This window comes from Petaurus breviceps, unplaced genomic scaffold (genome assembly GCF_028583685.1).
Source record: "Petaurus breviceps papuanus isolate PSGF00001 unplaced genomic scaffold, PetGlider_PUasm1.0 126, whole genome shotgun sequence".
Taxonomy (NCBI): Eukaryota; Metazoa; Chordata; class Mammalia; order Diprotodontia; family Petauridae; genus Petaurus; species Petaurus breviceps.
In genome coordinates this window covers 53,431,283-53,453,230 of record NW_027185655.1, presented here as the reverse complement: position 1 = coordinate 53,453,230, position 21,948 = coordinate 53,431,283, and the positions used below count along the sequence as shown (strand labels likewise).

At 36.5% G+C, this 21,948-nt stretch overlaps 1 protein-coding gene across 3 annotated transcripts in view; it reads right to left on the bottom strand.

Moving 5' to 3' along the window:
- Window positions 1–2,295: 2,295 nt before the first annotated feature.
- The window catches only part of PDLIM3 (PDZ and LIM domain 3), a 62,525-nt gene continuing 42,872 nt past the window's right edge, over window positions 2,296–21,948 (bottom strand). Inside the window, exons 4-8 of one of the 3 annotated variants that reach the window (XM_069095787.1) lie at window positions 19,800–19,867; window positions 12,053–12,316; window positions 8,434–8,561; window positions 5,537–5,648; window positions 2,296–2,891 (exon numbers count right to left, since the gene is read on the bottom strand). In XM_069095787.1, coding sequence (XP_068951888.1) covers window positions 2,702–2,891; window positions 5,537–5,648; window positions 8,434–8,561; window positions 12,053–12,316; window positions 19,800–19,867 — 762 coding nt within the window. In that variant the 3' untranslated portion in view covers window positions 2,296–2,701. Of the gene's footprint in view, window positions 2,892–5,536; window positions 5,649–8,433; window positions 8,562–12,052; window positions 12,317–19,799; window positions 19,868–20,246; window positions 20,435–21,948 lie in introns of all 3 variants that reach the window. The other 2 variants (XM_069095806.1, XM_069095796.1) reach the window with 2 other exon arrangements.

Here is a 21,948-nt window from a genome sequence, read left to right as displayed (position 1 = left end):
TTGAGATACAAGGCAAAAGCATTCTGCAGGCATTTGGAAATGTGGAACTATAGCTTAATGGAGAGATCAGGGAAAGGTCATAGGATTTAGAGCCAGAAGGGACAAGGCTGGAGTCACAAGGCTATTGACTTCTACATTTGGAGTCACTTTCATAATAGGATTGGTACTTGAAACCATGGGAGGAGCAGAGGTTGCCAAGAAAATAGAATGCTTTATTACCATAGAGTTTGTTAAATGAGTTATCACTGTCCTTTCAAATTCTGATTTCTTCTTTCTACCATTTTATAGCTTCTTATTTAGAGACATTAAAAAACCTCATTCATATTTCTTAAGATAGAATATTATATTAGAATATAATTATTATATTATCAGTAGAAATATATTAAAATTTCTTTGTAAATTTTCTATGGGTTTTTTTCCATTGTACTTCACTGTTGGAGAGAAATTGTAAGAGAATCTTTTTATTTCAAGGAAGAAATAGCATATTTTCTATCAGGGAAGCACCTCAGGCTTGTTTTAGAAAACATGTATAATTACTGTTAGAAGAAAAAAACCCTATTTTATGTGATATGACCTTGGTAAACTTTAGATACTATGTATAATGTTGTACCAAGAAGGGTAAGTTAGGTTCATACGTCTATAGTTTGGAAGGACCTCAGAAACCCTTCCTGCTGAACTCCAATCTTCTTAATCCAAAGTCATCCAGTAATCTTTCAACTGTATTTTATAACTTAATTTGGGGGAAAGCTTTAAGAACTGGATAGACAAATATCTAAGCTGATTAGATAAATGTTGCAGGAGCAAGGAAGAGGAGCAAACAAACAAACAAGCCCCTTCCCCTTCCAAACCTTTTTTCTCAGTATCCCACAATTTTGAACGATTTCTTTAACTCTTTTAACTATTATTGTGTAACCCAGGTTTCCAACTAAGATTTGGGCATTATGCTTAATGTGCTGTATGTGTATGACTCCAGATTGGCAGAGAGAATACTGAGTAGGAATTGACACTTTGGACTTGACACTTATGTGAGGGGCAGAGTTAGTGCAAAAGCTTTGGAAAGCAAATCTTATTTTGTTGGCAAATTACATGTGGTCCAGATTTTTTGGGGGAGTGACTCCAGACATGGGGTGAGGGGAGAGGAGGAGGGGAGGGGGGTGGTGGACAGGCAGATAGACTTTGGAAATTGCAGACTTGTAGGGGAAGCTGGCTTTTCAAGATATCTCTCCAGCTTGCTTCTGTAGAGATTTTGGGAAATTTCACATGGATGAGAATAGGGCTTCTTTCTTTGTTGAACTTAAGTCTCATTTCACTCCTATCTAAAGAGCTCATTTAGTCTGTATTTTCTGGTGCATCTTAATCTGCATAATGTCTCTAATTTCTTTTCGCTCTTTACTTAGATGAAGGATTTTATTCAATATTTATAATCTTTTGTGCAACTAGTATTTGGTGGGGAAAAGTTTTTATGTATGAGCTTGGGATAACTCTTTCTCCTTAAGGGCAATCAAGGAAATAGCTTTATTGTTTTGAACCTATTGTATCCAGACCAGTAATATTCAGGGAGTGGATAGATGTAATTCTAGTACATTACCCCTGCAAAGAATGAAAAAAAAAAGAACTCCTGGCTTTGTAGTATTCTGGGGTTGAGATGGGGCTTAACTGACACCTCTCACTTGTCTGGCTTTTCTCCTTTACTCAGGGGGAAGTCCAGACTTCACATCTCTATCAGTGACTCTGAGGAGCTGCAGTTAGACAACCCATGGGGACAACCATGTCTTTCACTGAGAGCACAAACCTTATAGTTGCAATGCACTGGCATTGTTTTTCAGACTTTTTATTGTTTTCAAATTCTAATATTTTATATGACAGTTTATTTTAATTTCTTTATTAAAAGTGAGAATTCTATATACAGGAAGCTTAGTTTTGATACCACTGACTGAAGGAGTTCTAAAACTGATTTGATTGCGTAGTATAACAAATTAATTATAAACTCATTAACTGTATTCCTATGCACTTGAATGTTCATTGTAGTTGTTGTAAATGCTATTTTTGCTCATGAATTAATGGGCATATACATAGGTTTTTGGCAAATGAATCAATTTTGGGAGTTAATACTAAAAAAAAGTAGTTGGAAGTTCCAGTCTCACTCACTTGCATGATGGTAGCTATTGTCATGTATGACAGAGTTCTTTTGGGGGGGGGGAGGCATAATTAAATTTCAAAAACCTAAAGAAATCTAAAATATTTTCCCCTAGATGTATCATAATTGAAAGAGACAAAGAAAAATTCAGATAGCACTGTAAGTCAAGATTATTATTTTATATGTAATAGATTTGCAATAATCTTGTTAAGGAAACAAAATTTGAACAAAAATGTTATCTTGATTATATTCTTACATATGCTGTCATTCTAAAAGCAATTTTAAATAGAATAGTAAAACATACAAAATAGTATTGCTTTAAATGTCATCAAGTTACTTTGTTAGCCTCAAAGATACCATACTTGCAAACTATAACTAAATATATGCATTCCTCTCCTTCTATCTCCTCAATTGGTAATAAAATCAACTTTGAAAATCCATTACTTCTGATTTAGAGTAGACATTTCCCTATGTGACTGCCCAAAGCTATAAATGTCTTCATATGTGTGTGTGTGTGTGTGTGTGTGTGTGTGTGTGTGCTCCCTAAGCATTGACATGAAACATTTAAGCTTTTGGATAAATAGTAATTGCATCATATCCTTCTGGTGGGCTTGTGCGGGCTCTTGCATGAGTTTCACAGTATAGTTGTCCTTCCACAAAGAAGTAACCTTTCTGTTTGAGGTTAAGGTTACAGTCAGCACACACGAAACACTCTGGATGCCTGTATTTATCACGTGCCTTCACCACAGCCCCACTGTTAATAAAAACAAAGAAAAAGAAAAAATAAATATTATGGGGTGGGGAGAGCCCTACAATTAGGGTGGGTTCTCTTTTTATTATAAGAAGAGAAACAACTGGCCTCCAGCTGTAAAGAAAATCATACACAGCTGTGAAACTTGGAAATAGTTGTCTGTAAAGACCCAAGATAACTGTAGCAAATGATCAATCCCTACCGAGGATTAAGGTTTCTGTTTGATGTGATCATTGAAATGAATTACACTGAACAGGGATCAACTTATTTGTCCTTTAATTTTTTTTTTAAATAGCTGCATCTCAGATTGCTAAAGAAATGATTTCTGGAGAAATTGAAAGGAGGCATTGTGGGATTTCCTACCCCCTAGTTCTTTTGAAAGTGAGACATTGCTAAGAAAAACACTAAAACACCTTTGGATGAGATTCTATTTCTGGTTAAGGGTGTGTCTGCAAAACAGAAATCTTTCCAATTAAACTATATGGGGTGGAGGGAGGGTACTAAACTATTTTTCTCCTGCCCTTCCTCATGAGATGTACAGACTGTACTGTTGCAACAAAAAGTATTTGCCGCGAGTGACCTTTTCTCTACTGTGCAAACAATTGACTCAGGTTTTCAGAACAGACACGTTTTTGTTGCTGCTCTGGGAGCAATCACTGCTTTTGTCACCCATGTACCTGCCCTCTCTCTCCCCCTCACCTTTCTGGTTGACTTCATTTCCCCACTACCACTCACAATCACTCAGTGGTGGATGGATAGCAGGATGGTTAAATGGGTGAAGTAACAGATTTAATGTCTGAGAGAGAAGCTAATGGATTCTGGCTGATATGTTATCTAGAGAATTATCATTACTCAATATCAGTGGCTACTTTGACAATAAAAATCCATGAGAAAGAATGAACATTCCTGATGAAACCTAAATTGACTGTTATATTTTAATATATATATTCCTTACATTACTGTGCAAAGGATGATGTAGCATAATTGCCTTAACTTGTGGAGTTTATGCAGATATTAAAAAGGACAGGGTGGGAAACCTGCAGCCTCAAGGCCACATGTGGCCTTCTAGGTCCTTGGGTGAAGCCTTTTGACTGAGTCCAAGTTTTTTGTTTTTGCTTTTTGGAGGGCAATTGGGGTTAAGTGACTTTCCCAAGGTCACAATCTAGTTTTTTGTGTTGTGTCTGAGGCCAGATTTGAACTCAGATCCTCCTGACTCCAGGGCTGTGCCACTTAGCCTCCCCCCCCCCCCGAGTCCAAGTTTTAAAGAACAAATCCTTAAAAGGAGGTTTAGATTCAGTCAAAGGGCCGCACTTGAGAATCAAGAGGGCCATGTGTGGCCTTGAGACCGCAGATTCCCTACCTCCTATGTTAACAAAAGCTACATGCTCCTTGAAGTAAAATTTATGATTATAAAACATGAAGCTAAAAATCTTTTGGAACCAACTTTTTAAATGAGACTATCTCTAAATTATAGTGCAAGTCAAAATGATTGATAGACAAATATTCATTTTATACAGTTTTTCAGGAATGCATTTCACATATAGAAGTAAGGTTGTACTCGTTGTTTGTTCAATGATTTTAGATTTTAAGTCATGAATCATGAATTTAGAAGGAGAACAGCAACAGAGTGGATAGAGCCCATCTTGGAGTTAGAAAAACCAAGGTTAGAGTCCCATGTTTGATACCTACTGGCTGTGTGACCCTGGAAAGTCACTGAGTCTCTCAGGGTCCCAGGCAATTCTCTAAGATTAGAAGCTGTAGGACAGTTGCTGATTTGCTTTGGTAGAAGGAATTTCCTCACAAAGAGCTCTCTGTACCAATGAAGTTAGAGGCACAGAGCAAAGTAAAATAAAGCAAAAAGAACCCCAAATCACAACCCAACTGTATAAACCTAATAAATGTATTTGTTTCCTTTCATACTTGCCTATACTTGGATACTTTGAATGAGTTGTAATTTCACTGGTTACTGTATGCCCTCCACTGATGCAGATAGCAACATTTTAAATCTCTTATGGGTTGCCACGGCCAAAACCAGAAAGAAACAAAAAATCTCAAACACTCAGGTGGCCACAACCTGTAGGTGATCAATTTGACAGAACGTGGCCAGGCTGCTGTTAGATGAGTACATTTTTTTCATCCTGAACTTGATGTTGAATCCTGTTACAACTTCTGTTCTGCTCGTGTATAGCCTTCAAGAACCAAGGGTCACCTCCATGACAAGATGAACCATCAGAGGAAGGCTGTGGTGGAGATATTGGATATGTACATTATAAATTCATAAGGCAGTTAGGTGGTGCAGTGGATAGAATATCTAGAGTGCCTGACCTGGAGACAGAGAGACCTGAGTTCAAATCCAGCCTTGGCTACTTCCTAGCTGTGTGACCCTGAGGGAAATCAACTAACCTCTGCCTCAGTTTCTTTAACTGTAAAATTAGGATAATAATAGCACCTTCTCCCCAGAGTTGGCATGAGGATAAACTCAGATAATATTTGTGAAGTACTTTGCAAACCTTCAGGTATTATGTAGATGTTAGCTATGTCACTATTATTATATATGGCAGAAAAAAGTAAGAATTCCTCAAAATTCATGTAAGTCCTTTCTTGGTGAAGATATAGTGTAAACAGTCAGGTTAAAAAGGGAGACTTACACAATGCCACTTCCACATTTGTCACATAGGGGCATCTTTTGTCCACTCCCGAGGCCAGCATGAGCTTTTGTGACAGGGGCTCTGACACTCCTTGTCCCAGCGGGACGGTCATCTGAAAAATCAAAGTATTTCCATTTATGACATAGAAGCAGCTGTACAAATTCTTTGCTGAAAACACTAGTTGCTGTGTTTTTTTTAACTTATATTTTTGGCTCCAAATTTTCTCTTTCTCACTAGCCCTTTCCCTACTCATTGAAAAGGTGAAAAAATACAAAACCCATTATACATATGAAGTCATGCAAAACATATTTTCTCATTAGGTATGTTGTGGGAGGAAAAGCAAGAAAAATAAAGTCAAAGAAAACATGCTTCAATCTGTGATCAGTGTTCATTAGTTTTCTCTGGAGGTGGATAACATTTTTCACCATGGGTCCTTTGGAATTATCTTGGCTCATTGTCTTGATGAGAATAGCCAAGTCTTTCACAGTTGATCATTGTTACATTATTGCTATTACTTTGTACAATGTTATAGTTCTACTTACTGCACTTTACTTCAGTTCATACAAATCTTCTCAGGTTTTTCTGAAACTATCTTATTTATTATTTCTTATAGCACAACAATATTCCATCACAACTATATACTACTTGCTGGACATCCCCTCAGTTTCTAATTCTTTGCTCCCACCAAAAGAGCTGCTATAAATATTTTTGTACATGCAGGTCCTTTCTCTTTTTTTACTTTGCTATCTTTGAGGCACTAATGAAGTAGTATTGCTGCAGCAAAAGGTATATATATATATATTTTGTATAGACCTTTGAGTATAATTCCGAATTGCTCTCCCTAATGACTGAACCAGTTCACAACCAGCTGCTAAATTTTGAGGTGAGCACTTTAACCTAAAGAATTCATGTTTTGTGCATATACTCGTTTCTAAACAACTGCATGCAACCATGCAGAATAGCTTGTTCTCTAAATTTAGGCAGAGACAGATAAACATACATACCCAGAGAATTAATTTAATCTGTTCTAGTAGAGGATATGGGGGAAAGGTAAAGAATTTCCCCTACAAGGGCTCTTGGAAACTGGAGTAAGTCTTGGAGAGAGTTGACTTAATCTTTCTCCATGGACATTTTAAGACTATTAACAATATAGTTGAGTAAAAAGTCATCTCTTTTCTGCTTTTGTATCCCTTCCTGGGGGCCTAATTCTTAGATAACTGATTTTTAGAAAGGGTCTGACACTCCATTTTGGATGTTAACTGACTTATGATAAGGCATTGGGACCTCAAAATGACTTCTAAAGGAGTACATCTTTAATTTTGGAAATTCAAGCATTGTGGAAGACAAAGGGAGATATTTTAGGGCAGGGGAAACTTCCTCAATACCTCTCACCTTGTGGATTCCCTCCTCCTTTATCTATTCCCTAGCATAGGTTTTATTTAACACAATATGGTCATTTATCACAAACTTGTCATTCTCCTATCATCCCTTTATTGAAGTAAGCTGTCCATAACTATCCATTGATTAATTGATTGAGGACACCATTATCCATGAGAACAGAGCTGGAGATAACCTATTAGATTTTTGTATAGAATATTTTAGAATAGTCTCCTTTGAAAAAATCAAACATGTATATGGTTCTTCTAAGCAATCATCATTTGAGACCTTATGACACATAATTTTTTTTCTAATAATTAAGTCTTTTATATAAACAGAAAACTGATGTTTTGGAGCATGATGCTAAATTTTGCAGAGTGTATTATTCATATAGTTAGCTTAAATTAAAAATTTGACAAATATTTATAAAATGTAAGACACTAGGCTAGGCTCCAGGGACCCAAAATTAAACAGTAGCCTACTGTGTTTTTTTTTTAGAGGAAATGTATAAAGACACCAATAGATATAATATAGGCTAATGGGGCAAAAAAAAGAGATCTTAATGGAATGCTCCAGGGAAATAATTTTCACCTAGGAGCATCAGAGGATGCTTCAATGGAGGAGGAGGCACCTAAGATGGGCCTTGAAGAAAGAGGCCTTTGTCCAATGAACATGAAGAACTTGGGAGAATACTCAAGTGGGAGAGGTCAGGAAAGATCCAGAAACACTTTATTGTTCAGTCCGATTGGAATATAGAAATCATGGGAGGCAGTAATGTGACATGAGGATGGAAAGGCAAGTTAGGGATGAAGACTTTAATTGACATTTCTGTTTTATCCTGTTGGTTGGAGATTCTTAAACTGGGGTCTGTGAATTTATATATATGTATATACACACACACACATATGTGTGTATATATATATATATATATAACTGTATTTAAATATCATTGGTTTCTTGTAATCCTATAGGATAATTATATTTAAATTGTATTTTGTTTAAATTATTTTTAATTGTATACATTTAAAAACATTATTCTGAGAAAGGGTCCATTGGTTTTACCAGGCTGCTAAAAGGTCCCTGAGTTAGAGGGAGCCTGGTGTAGTAAATAGAGAGTCTGGTTGGGAATCAGGAAGATGTGGCTTCAGGCTCTGCTTGTGAGGTTTTGTGATTTTGAGGAGGTCACAAACTCTGAGAACCCCAGACAATTCTCTTAAGTCTGTAAATTATAGAATAGTCTCAGAACTGTATTGGTAGAGGGATTTTCCTCATCATTTACAATGAAATCATGGGTCTGGCCAAAAAAAGTAAAGAGTCACTAAGGTCTTTTTAAGCAATGAAATGCCATAATCAAAGAAACAAACGTCTTAGAAAAAAATCAAATTTTTTTTTTCGTTAGTTGTTGATTGAAACTGATAAAACATTTGTTGCCTATCTGGTTTTTTGTATTCTCTTGCTACATTCTCCTCTGACCAACTAAGACCAATAACAGATGGACAGACATAAAAATGTTCACTCACCAGGGTCATCCACTAAATCCTGGAGCACCCTGAAAGAGCCTGATTGGCGAGGCTGGGTAGGTCCATCTCTATTGTCATGAAGCATCCTGTATACATCTGATTGGGGAGGCACAGTGGCTGTTGATTCACTAAAGATAAAAAAAGGAATTGAAGTAAAGGGAGGCATTAAGCATCTGAAACAGCACACCCATGGGGATGCTTTATTAAGGAATGACCATAACAACACTAATAATTCTTGAATAGCATATCTTAAACATCATCTTCCAAGTAAGCCCACATCAGCAGCAAAAAGTGATATGACCTCATGTAACTTACCTTAATAATGTCATCCAATAATAACTTATTCACTCTCCGTTTTGGAGATTAAGCATTGTCAGAAAGGTTTTGTTCCTGGGAAATGTCATGATGGAAGCACAAACATCTGCAAATTTATCAACAAAATTCTGACCACTTTTTACATCCTGATATAAATGAAAGCTTTCAAAAACTGATAGAATCTGATTTCTAGAGTGATTATCTAGTCTAATCTCTCTTTCAGTAAGGAGATAGGATGATGTAGTAGAGAAAAAAACAGGTTGGATATCAGAAAATCGAAGTTTGGAGTTTCCATTTAGCTGATATTACCTCTTAATCTCAGTAACAACTTCTTTTGGTCTCAGATTCTTCCCTTTAGTAAACAGAGGCAAATTAGGTTAGATGATCACTAAGATCACTTTCAACTTAATTAGGCCTATTCATCCTTTCTACAACATCCTAGACAGACATTAAATTAATGTTTGAATATTTCCAATGATGGGGAACTCACTGTCTACCAAGACTACTGATTCTAGTTTCGGATAGTTCCAATGGTTACAAAATTCTTTCTTATGGTAAACTAAAAACTGCCTCTTTATGGCTTTAATTTCATAAATTTTCATTACTATGTGCAGGTCATTGTGCAAGGTACCAGGAATATAATCAGGGGTATCCTGGTAAATACTTAATCAGCTTTCTGAAGAAATAAAAAGTACCCACAACATATTTTACACTTTGATCTTCATTATTAACATCTTCTCCATTGCTTTCTTAAGTGTAGAAAATCAATAAGTATAAGTCAAGCCCTGATTTGTCTTCTGAGGTATAAATGCTCAGTCTGAAATAGATCTGGCTCCTGCATACCCCTTGATAAAAAATGAAATCAGGCAGAGTCCCCTACCTCAGAGAACTTAAAAATCCAGTAAAGGAAATAAGCCATATAAAAAAATAGCTACAAATCAAATGGCAAAATGAGGGCATAGGAGAGTTCTCTAAAAAGTACCGTGAAAAAAAATTTCATAGGGAGATATCAGTTGGGGGAACTGGGAATGCATATGTGAGATAGGCACTGAAAGAAAGGGAAAGAAGTCAACAGGAAGAGAGAGAGAAGGACGGGGAGTATCTTCTAAGTACAGGAAGAATATGAGTATAGAAATAGGAGAAGGAGGAATGGAACGGAGAGTAGTCCAGTTGGTGGGATGTGGAGTGTGTAAAGTGAAATAGCATGAAATAGGGCCTCATATGCCAGGCTAAGAAGTTTAAACTTTATTCAGGCAAGGAGTTACCAAAAACTTTAGAGCAGAGCACTGATTTTGTCAAAGTAGTCCATTAGAGAAGTGACTTGGGCAGGGGTATGAAAGATGGATTGAATCGAGAAAAAACTGAAACATGAAAAAGATCGAGGAGGTTATTTGAATTATTCAGGAGAAGTGATGAAGACCTACATTGTAGTAGAGGCAGTGGAAAAAAGGAATGAACTTGGGAGATATCTCTAAAGTGGAGCCAATAGCACACAGAAAATCACTGGGTGTGAGTGGGGTGGAGTTGATTAGGGTGGAGGGGAAATCTTTCACTCTGGTCCTAGTTTTGTCCTCTAGAACAACACAGAATAAGCCCCCTCCCTCTTACATGTGGCAGATCTTTAGGCTAAATTTCCCTAGTTGCCTTAACCTTTCGTCAAAAAATGTGGTTACGTCTTACATTATATTGCCACAATTGGATCCTATGTTTCAGATGGAATCTGCTCATCACAGAATGCATTGAGACTTGCTTAACTGAACTGGAGCCAGAGATTTCATTGCCTTCCTTCCTTCCTTCCTTCCTTCCTTCCTTCCTTCCTTCCTTCCTCCCTTCCTCCCTTCCTCCCTTCCTCCCTTCCTCCCTTCCTCCCTTCCTTCCTTCTTAAAAAGTTAATCAGGTATATTGCTACCATTGTGCTAATGAACAAAGGGAGCCTTGGCCTAATTTACACTAGGACAATTGGCAGATTTGACATTGCCCTGTTTGTCCCCATTCCCTTGTCACTTTATAGTTTTTTCTGTCCCTCAACAAGGAAACTGAGTTCCAATTCCACATTCAGGTCCTTGGCTTCCCCTCACTGCTACTTTGCTGATAAATAGTCACCACAACTAACTTCTCCTAACAGTGTTGTGTGTTTTATCCACTCTGCTGTTTTTTTTTCTGGAAACTCAGAAATGTTGATGCTTAGCTAGCCTAAGAGGTGGCCATGGAAAGACCAATGTAGGAGCCAAGTGGCCATGGGAAGGGCCAGTGGAGAACATCTAGAAACGGCTTGTCAGTTGTATGACTTCCTGAGCACTCAAGTTCATTATAAGCCCAGATGTGACTCTTCCAGAAGTGAATAGTTTTCCTACCATATAGTTCTGATGCAAGTCAATAGTTTGCAGCCTTCCTGGAGGTATCATTGAAGAGAAGTGACTCCATTCACCTATGGTATCATGGCCTTATCCAAGTCCCAGAACCATAGTGCCCATGTGGCCACCACAAACAATTACAGCCCTTTATGACAGACTAATTATGTACCAAAGAAAATTATTTAAGTTTTAGGTCTTGAATCTCAGGGCTATCTGTTAGGAAGAGAAAAATAGGTCTTGTTCCATTTAAAAAATCGGGTATATTTGATTTCCCAGTTCTTCTAAGAGATTTTCATGATGTCTTCTCCAAGTGTAACTTTCTAAGCTATTTTTATATTGGAGGTACAATTTACATTAATGTGGCTTGTATTTTTTGAATATCCATAATTTGGATCATTTATATCCATCAGAATGATTGTTATTTAGAATCCTGTTTGTAAATATTTTTGTGACAAGCAAAAATGAAAAAAAATCAAAACCAAACCAACATTAACAATTGTCTCAAGAAAGCTTAGCTAGCTGCACACGGTTTTTTTTTTTTTTTAGTTATGCCTCTCATTGTAATACTTTATAAAATGACATAGAGCTAAATTCTGCTCTGATTAGGGTCATCTGCTATTAGAAAAAGCAGCATCCTATAGAAGCAACAAAGCTTTTATCTAGAAAAAAGATTTTGCTTTGAAATAAGCATAAAAGCTCTTAACTAAAAAGCCAGGCAGCTGGTACAGGGGCAGGTATGACAATGGCTTTACTCTAATGCCTGCCTTTCAGTCATTGGCCTAGAAAAATGTCTGTTAAGCAACAGCATTTGGCATTATCTTAGCTACTTCTTGCAGTTATCTTTCAATTTTGGAAAACTCATACAAGTCAATGTTAAAACACACCATCACATGTGACATCCTTCATGCATTTTAGCCAGTGTGTTCATAGTGCATGCGGCCAGTGATTACCTCATTGGGGGTGTTTCCCCTAGGGCTGTAGAAACCTGACCCTGCAGGGTTTCCATAATATTGTCATCTGAGTACAACTGCATGGGTGTATTAAACTGAGCATGAACAATCTTCACACCAGGAAGCTCCATTTCCAAGGGAATGTTAGGGGCCATCTTGGTGGCAACTTTCAAGTCACCTGGGCAAATAGTGCTAACGGTACTGACAGATGAAGGGGTGCTACGTCCACTGCCACAATCAATGCCGGAGGGAGTACTGCATCCACTGTGTTAATAATAACCCGTTACAGAAAGACGACACAGGAAATCAGGGCATACAGACACAAGGTAAAATAAAGAACATATGCAAAGAAGTTAAACAGTCTTGAAAAGAGAAGGAAAGAGGTGAATTACAGCAAAAAACAGAAAAGCAAAAGGATATTGATTCCAGCCCTTGAACCCCTGAACTTTTTATTTTAAAGGAAAGTGGTAATAAGAAGGAATAATGGGGAAGGAAAACCTATACCTTTAATTTAAGACTGAAAATGAAAGTAATTAAAATCAAAGACTATTAGTGCATCTTTTTATACTGCTGCACTATGAAATGTGTTAGTTGAAAGTTCCAGAAATTTAGGAGAACTTTTTTGGGAGGAATTGGGGGAAAATAGGGGCTGGACCTGTGATTGCTTCATTCTGAGGCATTTCCAATGTGGAATTTCCCTCCACAGATGCAGATCTGTTACTCATCTGTGAATTATGGGCTTAGAAAATTCACTAGCATTGAAAGGTTGTAACTTGCCCATGGTCATACAGCTAGTATGTATCAGAAGCAGGATTTAAACCTAGGTTCTCCCAAACAAACTTCTCAAAAGAAGTATACAGTGTTCAGAGAAGAGTGTTCAGAACATCCAGAGAAAAGTCTTCTAAGGCAACAGAAATGAATGCCACCAAACTGCTCTTTCCATTTAGGACAAACATTTTAAACAATCCTTCATTGAAAATTAAACTAAAGGGGGATTGTGGGCAAGATCAAACAGGCTGGACATTCTTTTGCAATTCTGAAATGCCACACTTAAGGAACAAATAATCTTTCACAAATAGTTACTAAGCACAGCAGGCATGAATATATATTTAAATGTTTTAGATTTGGGTCTGTGATTTAAAGAAAAAAAGGAAAGAAAGTTGTCCCCTAGTTGAGCAAGTCTCTGATGCAGTTAGGTTGTTAGTTGCTGAATTTTAGAATGTTCTGAAGTAATATTTGTCTCTGTTCTCTTTGCAACCTTTTGTTGAGCTATATTTTTAAACTTACAAAATATGGTTTTATTTGCTATTGTTTTATAATTTTTTTGCTTAGGTTCTTTAAACAAAGGCAAAGTCTCACAAGAGCTTTGTAAAAATATGGTTGTTTGCTGTTGTTTTGCAGTTTTTTTAAAAAAGATCTTTAAACAAAGACTTGAAATCTCATAACTTAAGTCTCCTGTTTCAACACACACAACTGTGTTAATAGCTTAAGAAATTACCCTGGAGAACCTTTAGAAAAATCAGATAAACTGGCTAAGCTCTCTGACTTTCATGTAGGTAGCCAATTTTATAACTTGAGACTGTGTGCACTTAATTGAAAATCTGCTTCTGCCAGTGTTAACTTTTTTGCAGTTACTTCCTGAGCATTTGGGACTTGTACAGAAGAAAACCCCCATTCCTACAAGATGTCAGCAGGCTCCCATGTTCTAACTTCTAATAAAAGATCAAAAAGGTTCCAGTTTGGATGATCCACACTTTCCTTTCCAATGTCTGGAATCCCATGACTGAGTTTTGAGGAGATATAATATATCACCATCCTCAACTGTGGAAGGAATTTGAAGGCTTTTCTGCTAAAGCTACAGTGTCATTTCACAGACAATCAGAGACATAATCAGAAGGTTTAGAGTTGGTTGGGATTTTAGAGATTGCCACTCCCCTTCACCCATTTTTCAGATTAGGCAAGTAACTTCAAGAGAAGTAAGGTAATTTTCCCAGGGGTCACAATGGTAGTAAATAGTACAGTCAGAATTTAAACTCAGGTCTTCTCATTCAAAATTCAGTGCTTTTGCCACGATATCACACTTTTGAGGACTCATATCATAGTATCATAGTCATAAATTTAAAGCTGGAAGGGACTTTTAAAAGCCATTTAAATCCAATTTCCTCCTTTTATAGATGAGGGACTAGAGCCCAGAAAGATTAAGTAACCACTTGGATGGTAACAGTCAGAATTTGAACCTAGAGCCTCTGACCCTCCCAATATAGCACTATCTCCACTGTACTATGCTGAGTGATTTCCTTTATATATGTGTTTTTTTCCCCCACATGACATTTATGCAGGATCATCTAATTTCAAATAAAACTTATGTCTCAAAAACAAATTCAAATCAATAGAATTAACAATTGTTAACTCAATTAATTTTCATTCAATAAGCATTTATTAAATGCTGGTTGTTTGCTACTACCAGAAAAAGCCTAGTAAATTTGAAAACAAGGAGGCAATCCTACATTCAATTAATCATCAATCAATCAACATTTATTAGTCATCTATTATGTGCTAAATACTGAGCTAAGCATTGATTATTCTCCAGAGTCAGGCAAGAAGTAAGAGAGTAGGCCAGCCCAAACCTGTATACAGCTGGCAGAAAGCAACATGACAGGTGCCTTTTGAAGGAAAGCATCAATGGATACATCTTATGAGGAAAAAAGATCCTATTGAAGGATCAAAAGGAAGTCTATTCACAGTAGGGATGATCAGCATACTGTTAATATAAATATTTCTGTGCTCAATGGAATGCATATGCCTCAAATATCTCACAATCAATATTCTCCCAGGGCTTTTGATATCTCTGCTAACTTTAGAGTTATTAGGATACTGCTCAATTTTGGTCAACAAACTACAAAGTAAAAAAGAAATGTTCTGGCTCATTTGATTAATGCTGATAATTTGAAAACTTAATTTAGGTTTGTTCATTCTGTAAAGATACTAAATTTTATAGTGGAATGAGGTGTGTTGGAAGGGTCTACAGATTGAGATTTTCATCTCAATTGTAATCTTTATTAGCTGTGTTACTTTAAGAAAACCATTTAAACTCCCAAAGCCTCAGTTTTCTCATGTGTAAAATGAGGATAATTATATTATCGAAAGAATCAATAATATGGTAATTAACGTGAACAGAGAGGCGACATGACATGGTAGATGAATAGCTAGCTTTGGAATCAGTTAAAAATTGCCTCTGACACATACTGGCTGGTGACCTTGAGTGGACAAATCACTTAATTTCTCAGTACCCCAGATAAATTTTTAAGGACACAAGTTGTGTAACAGTTATTAAGTTGCATTGGGAAGGAAAATTTCCTTCTTAAAACTTTCCTTTACTGATGAAATCACAAGTCCAGTGTAAAAATTATAATTAATAATCATAATTCTTAAATGTTTACCATGAGAAAGGCAACGTATGATACATGAAAAAACAAATATAAATACGTTTTGAACTGTGACCTCAATTTTTTCTTCTTTATAGCTTAAATTAGAAAGGTAACAACTAATTCTTTCATTTATTCTATATAGGGACAGCTTAAAAATAGGTTGAAAAAATTGTTGATGAATGTGATAGACACCTCCTTAAAACCAAATGACTCTAGGTACCCAGGGCTGTCTCAATACTGAATAAATAATAGAACTAGTATTTCCAAACCCCTCCAGCCTGAGTTGACTTGCTGGAGGATCTGGGGTAGATTTTCTGTGTGGTCTGATTCAGTCAGGGCTGTATTGACTTGGCCATCAACAGAGTGAAACCTTAGCTTGCAAAATCGTTAGCTAAGGCTGCCCCAAACAGTTGTTTTAATCCCAGGAAGATCTGGCTCTAAACAGTGAACTAATTATACTTTCACCAAGAATCGTTTGGGATGACAGCTCTGTTAGCTTTTCCGAAGCTGAAAAGGCCATGAAGATTCTTTAAAGTCATATCTACATGAACCAAGCAATCTAGGAAACGAATGGATATGTTCTAAGACTTGTGACTTTTCACCATCTACCCGTGCCTGGACTACTCTCCCTTTTCATCTCTGTCTTCTGGCGTCCTTCAAATCTCACTTAAAATTCCACCTAGTACAAGAAACTTTCTAGACCCCTTCCAGTTAACTCCAGTGCCTTCCCTTTGTTAGTTATTCCCAGTCCGTCCTGTGCAGAGCTTATTTTTACACAGTTGTTTGGATGTTGACTCTCCCATTGGACTGTGAGCTCCTTGAGAGCAGAAACTCTTTATTTGTCTTTCTTTGTATCCCAGCACAATGGCTGGTATATAGTAGGTGCTTAATAAATGTTTATTGACTGACTGATTTAAATGAGGTGAGGATGGAGATGGAATGGGGATGGGGCTAATAATTCACTGGAAGAGGGTTTGCTGCAAAATTTGCCAGCCAAATAGTCATTGCAACTTATTGAAAACTCAGACAAATTCAGAAGATAAAAGAATTCTGGTCAATGACAATGACTGATAAGGAAGTATGTTACCTACCTCCTAGCATCCATGCCTAGGCGGTAGGAAACTGACCTTCCTTCAGTATTTCTGGGTGTGCCCATGGAAATATCAGGAGCACCTCATGAGTTGGAAAAATATGTAGTGATGAGTCTTCTCTACTCTAGAAAGAGGGAGAGCTAGCTTCCTTGGGATGCCTTCTAAGATTCATCTGGAAGTAACCATTCAAAAGCCTTTGTCCCAGCATAAATTTATTTAAATGTAATAATAAATTTACTATATAATGTGTACATATATATGTGGGGACAAATATTACAATACATGTATGTATCTATAAATATAAAATATTCTACTTAATATGTAACCTTTATATAAAATTTATTAAATAGGTAGTTTATGTAATATAAATATAGTATGGAATATGTATCTATATGTAGAGAGTGGGAAAATTGTTGGAATGGGGAGAACCTACAGTATCATTTTAAAAATTGATTGGTTCATGTAGAGATAGTCATAGATAATCTTAGATTGAGGACCTAAGCACATGAGAAGCAGTATGGGATAATAAAGAATTCTGAAGTTGGTAGCAACATGAGTTTTAATCCTACCATGGACACTCAGTATTATGACCATGAGAAAATCGCTTAATTTTCCTGACCCTCAATTTTATCACCTGTAAAATAATTTTCCTGACCCTCAATTTTATCACCTGTAAAATAGTATAATAATTCCAGTAGTACCTACTTTACAGAATTGTTTTGAAAACTGAATGAGGATTCAATATATAAAGTAGTATAAATACCAGATTCTACATGATATTAAAATTGTACTATACTAATAATTCTCACTATTAATTACTTAATATGATATCCTATAATAATAAAGCCAATGTTTTATAATAGCTGGTATTTATAGTGTATTATATTATTGTAACAAATTATATATGATAAATCATAAAAGGTGAAGTATTGCTTTATATAGAATTTAATTTAGTGTATCATATTAGTATATGCTACTTCATAGATTTGTTTACGATATATCTTTAGTATATGCCATGGAAATTTAATGTCTATATTATGGCAAAAAGCATTAAATCTTAAGACAGAGCAAAATACAAGGGAATCTATTATGGTCACAGTGAAGTTTCTGTAATTTAAACCTGACTAGAGAACTAAAGACAGATGACATATTTATGATGATTACAACCTTGTAATTGTAGAAATGTGGGCATGTGAAATTTATACAATTACAGGCATGTTTAATGCAAAGTACAAGATGGGGAGCATATCTATGATGAATTTTCTTGAGTCTCTTATCTTAATAATACTAAATATGCATAGGTACTTGATAAGAGCATGGCATTATGCAACTATAGCAAAGTTATGTTTCATTTTAATGGGCTACAAGCTGTGCTAACCTCAAAAAAAATCCAAAAAACTGGTCTTGGCAAGTAAATTAAAGAAATTCAGAGGATCATAGACCAAGAAGGTCATAAAAATAATAATAACTAACATTTATGTAGTGCTTTAAGGTTTCCAAAACACTTTCCAAGTTTTATGTCATTTTATCCTCACAATAATCTTGGGTATTAGATATAATTATCCCCATTTTGCAAATGAGTTAACTGAGTCTGACAGAGATTAAGTGATTTGCTCAAGGACACACAGCTAAGTAAGAGGCATGAGGCAAAATTTGAACTAAAATCCTGTCTCCTGGTCCAGTATTCTAGCCATTTGTGCCACCCAGCTGCCTCAAAGATCACTTACTCCAGCTCATTTTTTTTTTATTGATGAGGCAGCTGAGTCTGATAGTGACTGAGGCTAAGTGACTTGTCCAAGGTCACCTAGTTAATAAGTAACAGAGCTGAAAGGTCACACGTTTAGTTCCTCTGATTCTGTAATCTGTACTCTTTTTTAAAACAGAACTACTGATAAGTTGTTTGAAGACTGGTTTAAATGTACAATCTCTTTTCTCTATTTTAATAAATTATATTAGTTGTCATCTATAGGGATGAGTAAGGAGAAGGGAGAACAGCCAGACACAAGGAAGGGCTTGGTAGAAGTGAGTTCATGAAACAGGGAGGCAGAGAAAAGGGGACAAAGAAGACAAAGGGGGATCAGAAAAATTGGGGAAGCATGGGGAGGGGACAATGGATTCTGTTCTCCACAGTCACTGTGTTAGCGTCTTTCAAATTTTATTTTCCTAGAATAGATCAGGACTATCCCCTTTCCCTCAGTGGTCTTTTGGCCCATGTTGGAAAAATCCATCTTCCTCTTTGAGGAGGTAGTGGGACTCTGATTGTAGCTATGGTATCATGGAACCATTCAAGACTACTTAAGTCCTTAAGTGGCAAAGCAATTAAGAGGAAACAGACTAGGTCGTGAGAGTCACTAGTCTTCCTACACTTCTCAAGATCTTAACACAGGAGCTGGTGGTTTCCATTCTGGATATAGTTTGAAAAGACTGTATCAGTGGTAAATGATCATTTCACTGTTTGATAGGCATCTCTGTCAAGGCACTTAGCCAGTCCTGTTAATATCAAAATTACTCTACCACTCATTCTAACCCTAACCCAATTTCTTAGAAGTATTAGCCCCAAATCATTTCCCTATTCTGTCATGAGCCTCTCCTACCATCCCCTTTTCAGTTCAGCAATCCATTGTAAGAAACACTAATTAGACACATGTTAAAATGTGCAAAGCATTGTGGGTGCTTAGATGATCCAGAAGAATGAAAATAGCTTTTAAAGCAGCTGTTTGAGATCTCCGTTGAGGTGCGTGTGCCTGTAAGAATTAGGGATTGAGGTGATATGATTAGAAGGTATGGAAATTGGTGGGTTTATATTTATAATGGTACAAAAGTCCTTCTTACTGAGTATTAGCTGGCTTCCTTACAACTTTCAGAGATGTTTCTCTTTTCGTTTTTGGCTAGACTTTTCTGCCCTGGTGCCATGCATATTGTATGATTCAGAAGGTCAAAGTATTCTGGATACAGTCTCCAAATGAACAAGTGCATTAGTTAAAAATATCTGTGTTGATAGCTGTAAATTTCACAGCTCCACAAATGTCAGTATTTACTTCTGAAACTGGAGGTTATATCTATGCTAGTTTTTGAAGCAAACGTTTTTCCCCTTTAAATAAGCTTAAAAATGGACCCATGTCACTCAAAGACAATGTCAGACACCCTAAAACCACACTTCTTGGTAATTAGTAAGAATCAGTTAAAACAAGCATGCATTTCCTAGTGCATACTGGTAAAGCTTATGACCTGCTTCGGCCTGGGAGTATGAAAGGTTTGGGCCGAATATTGTGCTTGTGTTCGAAGTAGTTCACGTCCTGTAAAAACAAAGGATTAAAAAAAAAAACACCACAAACAAAGTCAACAGATATTAATTTTAAGATGCAATCAAGTAAACACAAATTTTGTTCATTGTCTCCCAAGCTAGGCATGCTTGAGATACCTCTCCACTATTAAAATTATAAATAGTGAAGACAAGTCATGAATTTGCTATGACTGTGGGAAGGATGATGGTCTCACTGCCATTTCTTCACCAGTGCTTTGGACGAATATCTATTCTAGTATCTGATCTGATCTGACTTTTTCAGGAAAAGAAAAAAAAATTGAACAGCAAGAGCTGGACTTTTTAGGTGCAAACAGAACAGCAACATCACCATCAAAAAACATCATGGACAGAAGCTAAGAGTCAATACTTACCTTTGAGGTGAGCTAGGAATAAGACCCCGTAGCTGTCCATGCAGTGCATCTTGAATATTGCCTGAAGAATAGAGCCCAATTGGCGAATTATAGGAGGAGCTCACTACCTGCCTTTTGTCGTCGATATTTGCTGCGGCAACAAAAGGTTGTGCCCTTCTGTTGTGAGCGGTACCAATAGGCTTGAATTCCTGTACGTGTTGAGCAGACAAAATACACAGAGCCACAAATACATAAAGAAGCAGTTAATGTGCAAAAAATTGATTGGCCCCATGCTTGTTAATCTTGGCATCTTTAATATCCACTATAGCACTCATGAACTGATTCAAGAAAAAACTAGACATCAAAAGATTGTGACTTTTCCATAAAATTTCATCTGGTAAATGGAAAAATACAGTGTCACTTAAACACTGAATGACTAGAAGACAAAGGAAGTGACAGAGATACAAAAATCATTCAGCTGTTGCATTGAACTTCTTTCATATGTATAATTCTAAGGAAATTCTATGTGAAAAGTTTGTTGTCAGAAAAAGTAATCTGGCCTTGACCCAATAATAATTCCTATACATAAAAACCTAGTCTCAAGCCTCTTAACTAGTGGAAAACCAATTGGCAGAAACCGAAGTATTATTTTTAAAAACCAATTGGAGCAAGAGAAAAATTGCTGGATTTAGAGTCTGAGGATTTCAGTTGGAATTCTGGCTCTGGCTCAATCCATGTGTTCTAAGGCAAGTCAACTCTGGATCTCAGTTTCCTTTTTTGTATAAAGAATCGGCTCCTTTCTAGCTCTAAGTTTATGATTCTCTAAACTGTCATTAATTACAGGCCATTTAAATTCACTAAATTCCTTATTATAAATTAGAAGACTTAGTTTCCTGGACACTTAATAAAACAAATTCCATTTCTTAATTCAGAACAATGGGCATTTCCTCCAGTGGTTTTTTAGTTGGAGGTGAAGGTAGGGGGAGAGAGAAAGTTTAAATTAATGTCTCAACAACAGTCTTCTGTTCTTATGTCTAATGAAATTACACTTTCCTGTGCCACCTTTTTAAAACTGCTTTGTCTTTTGGCTCTACCTTGCAACAGTTTTGAGAAATACTACCCATCTATTGGAGCACCTGAAGGACTGTACTTCAGAGATAGCAGTGACCCTGCTACATTACTGAGGGAATTTCCCACAGTGCATCAGTCTCTAAACAAAGAAACAGATGAGTCTTGCTTTGACACAATTCTATAATTGGGGTTTGAGTTGGAATCATTTCCTCAGAGGAGTAGTTTGATTTGTGGGGGCTTATTCTTTTTTTCCTTCAAGAGTCACGTTGTTGTTATTTTCCTTCAAAGTAGAAAGAAATCATTAAAGCCAAAGGGAATGCTACAATGGATGGGGGCCAGTTCCCATGACTAAATCTTCCCCTTCTGGCAAAATTAACAAGACAAATGTTTAAAAAATCTCTTCATTCATACATTTTAAATGGACAGTAACTTCATAAACTTCTGTGTTGATTTTATATTGCAAAGTGTTACAGAAGTCTGTCACATGTTTGGGAAGAACATATGATTAATCCAGAGTGGGATATTTTATCATGGGAGAAAAATCACTTTGCTATCGCATTAAGCTGCAGTGGGACTCTTAGCATGTTTCATTCTCCATCTTGCTGTGGATGGCTCTGAAAACTCACAGACTCTCAGATAGATGTGGGTGGGA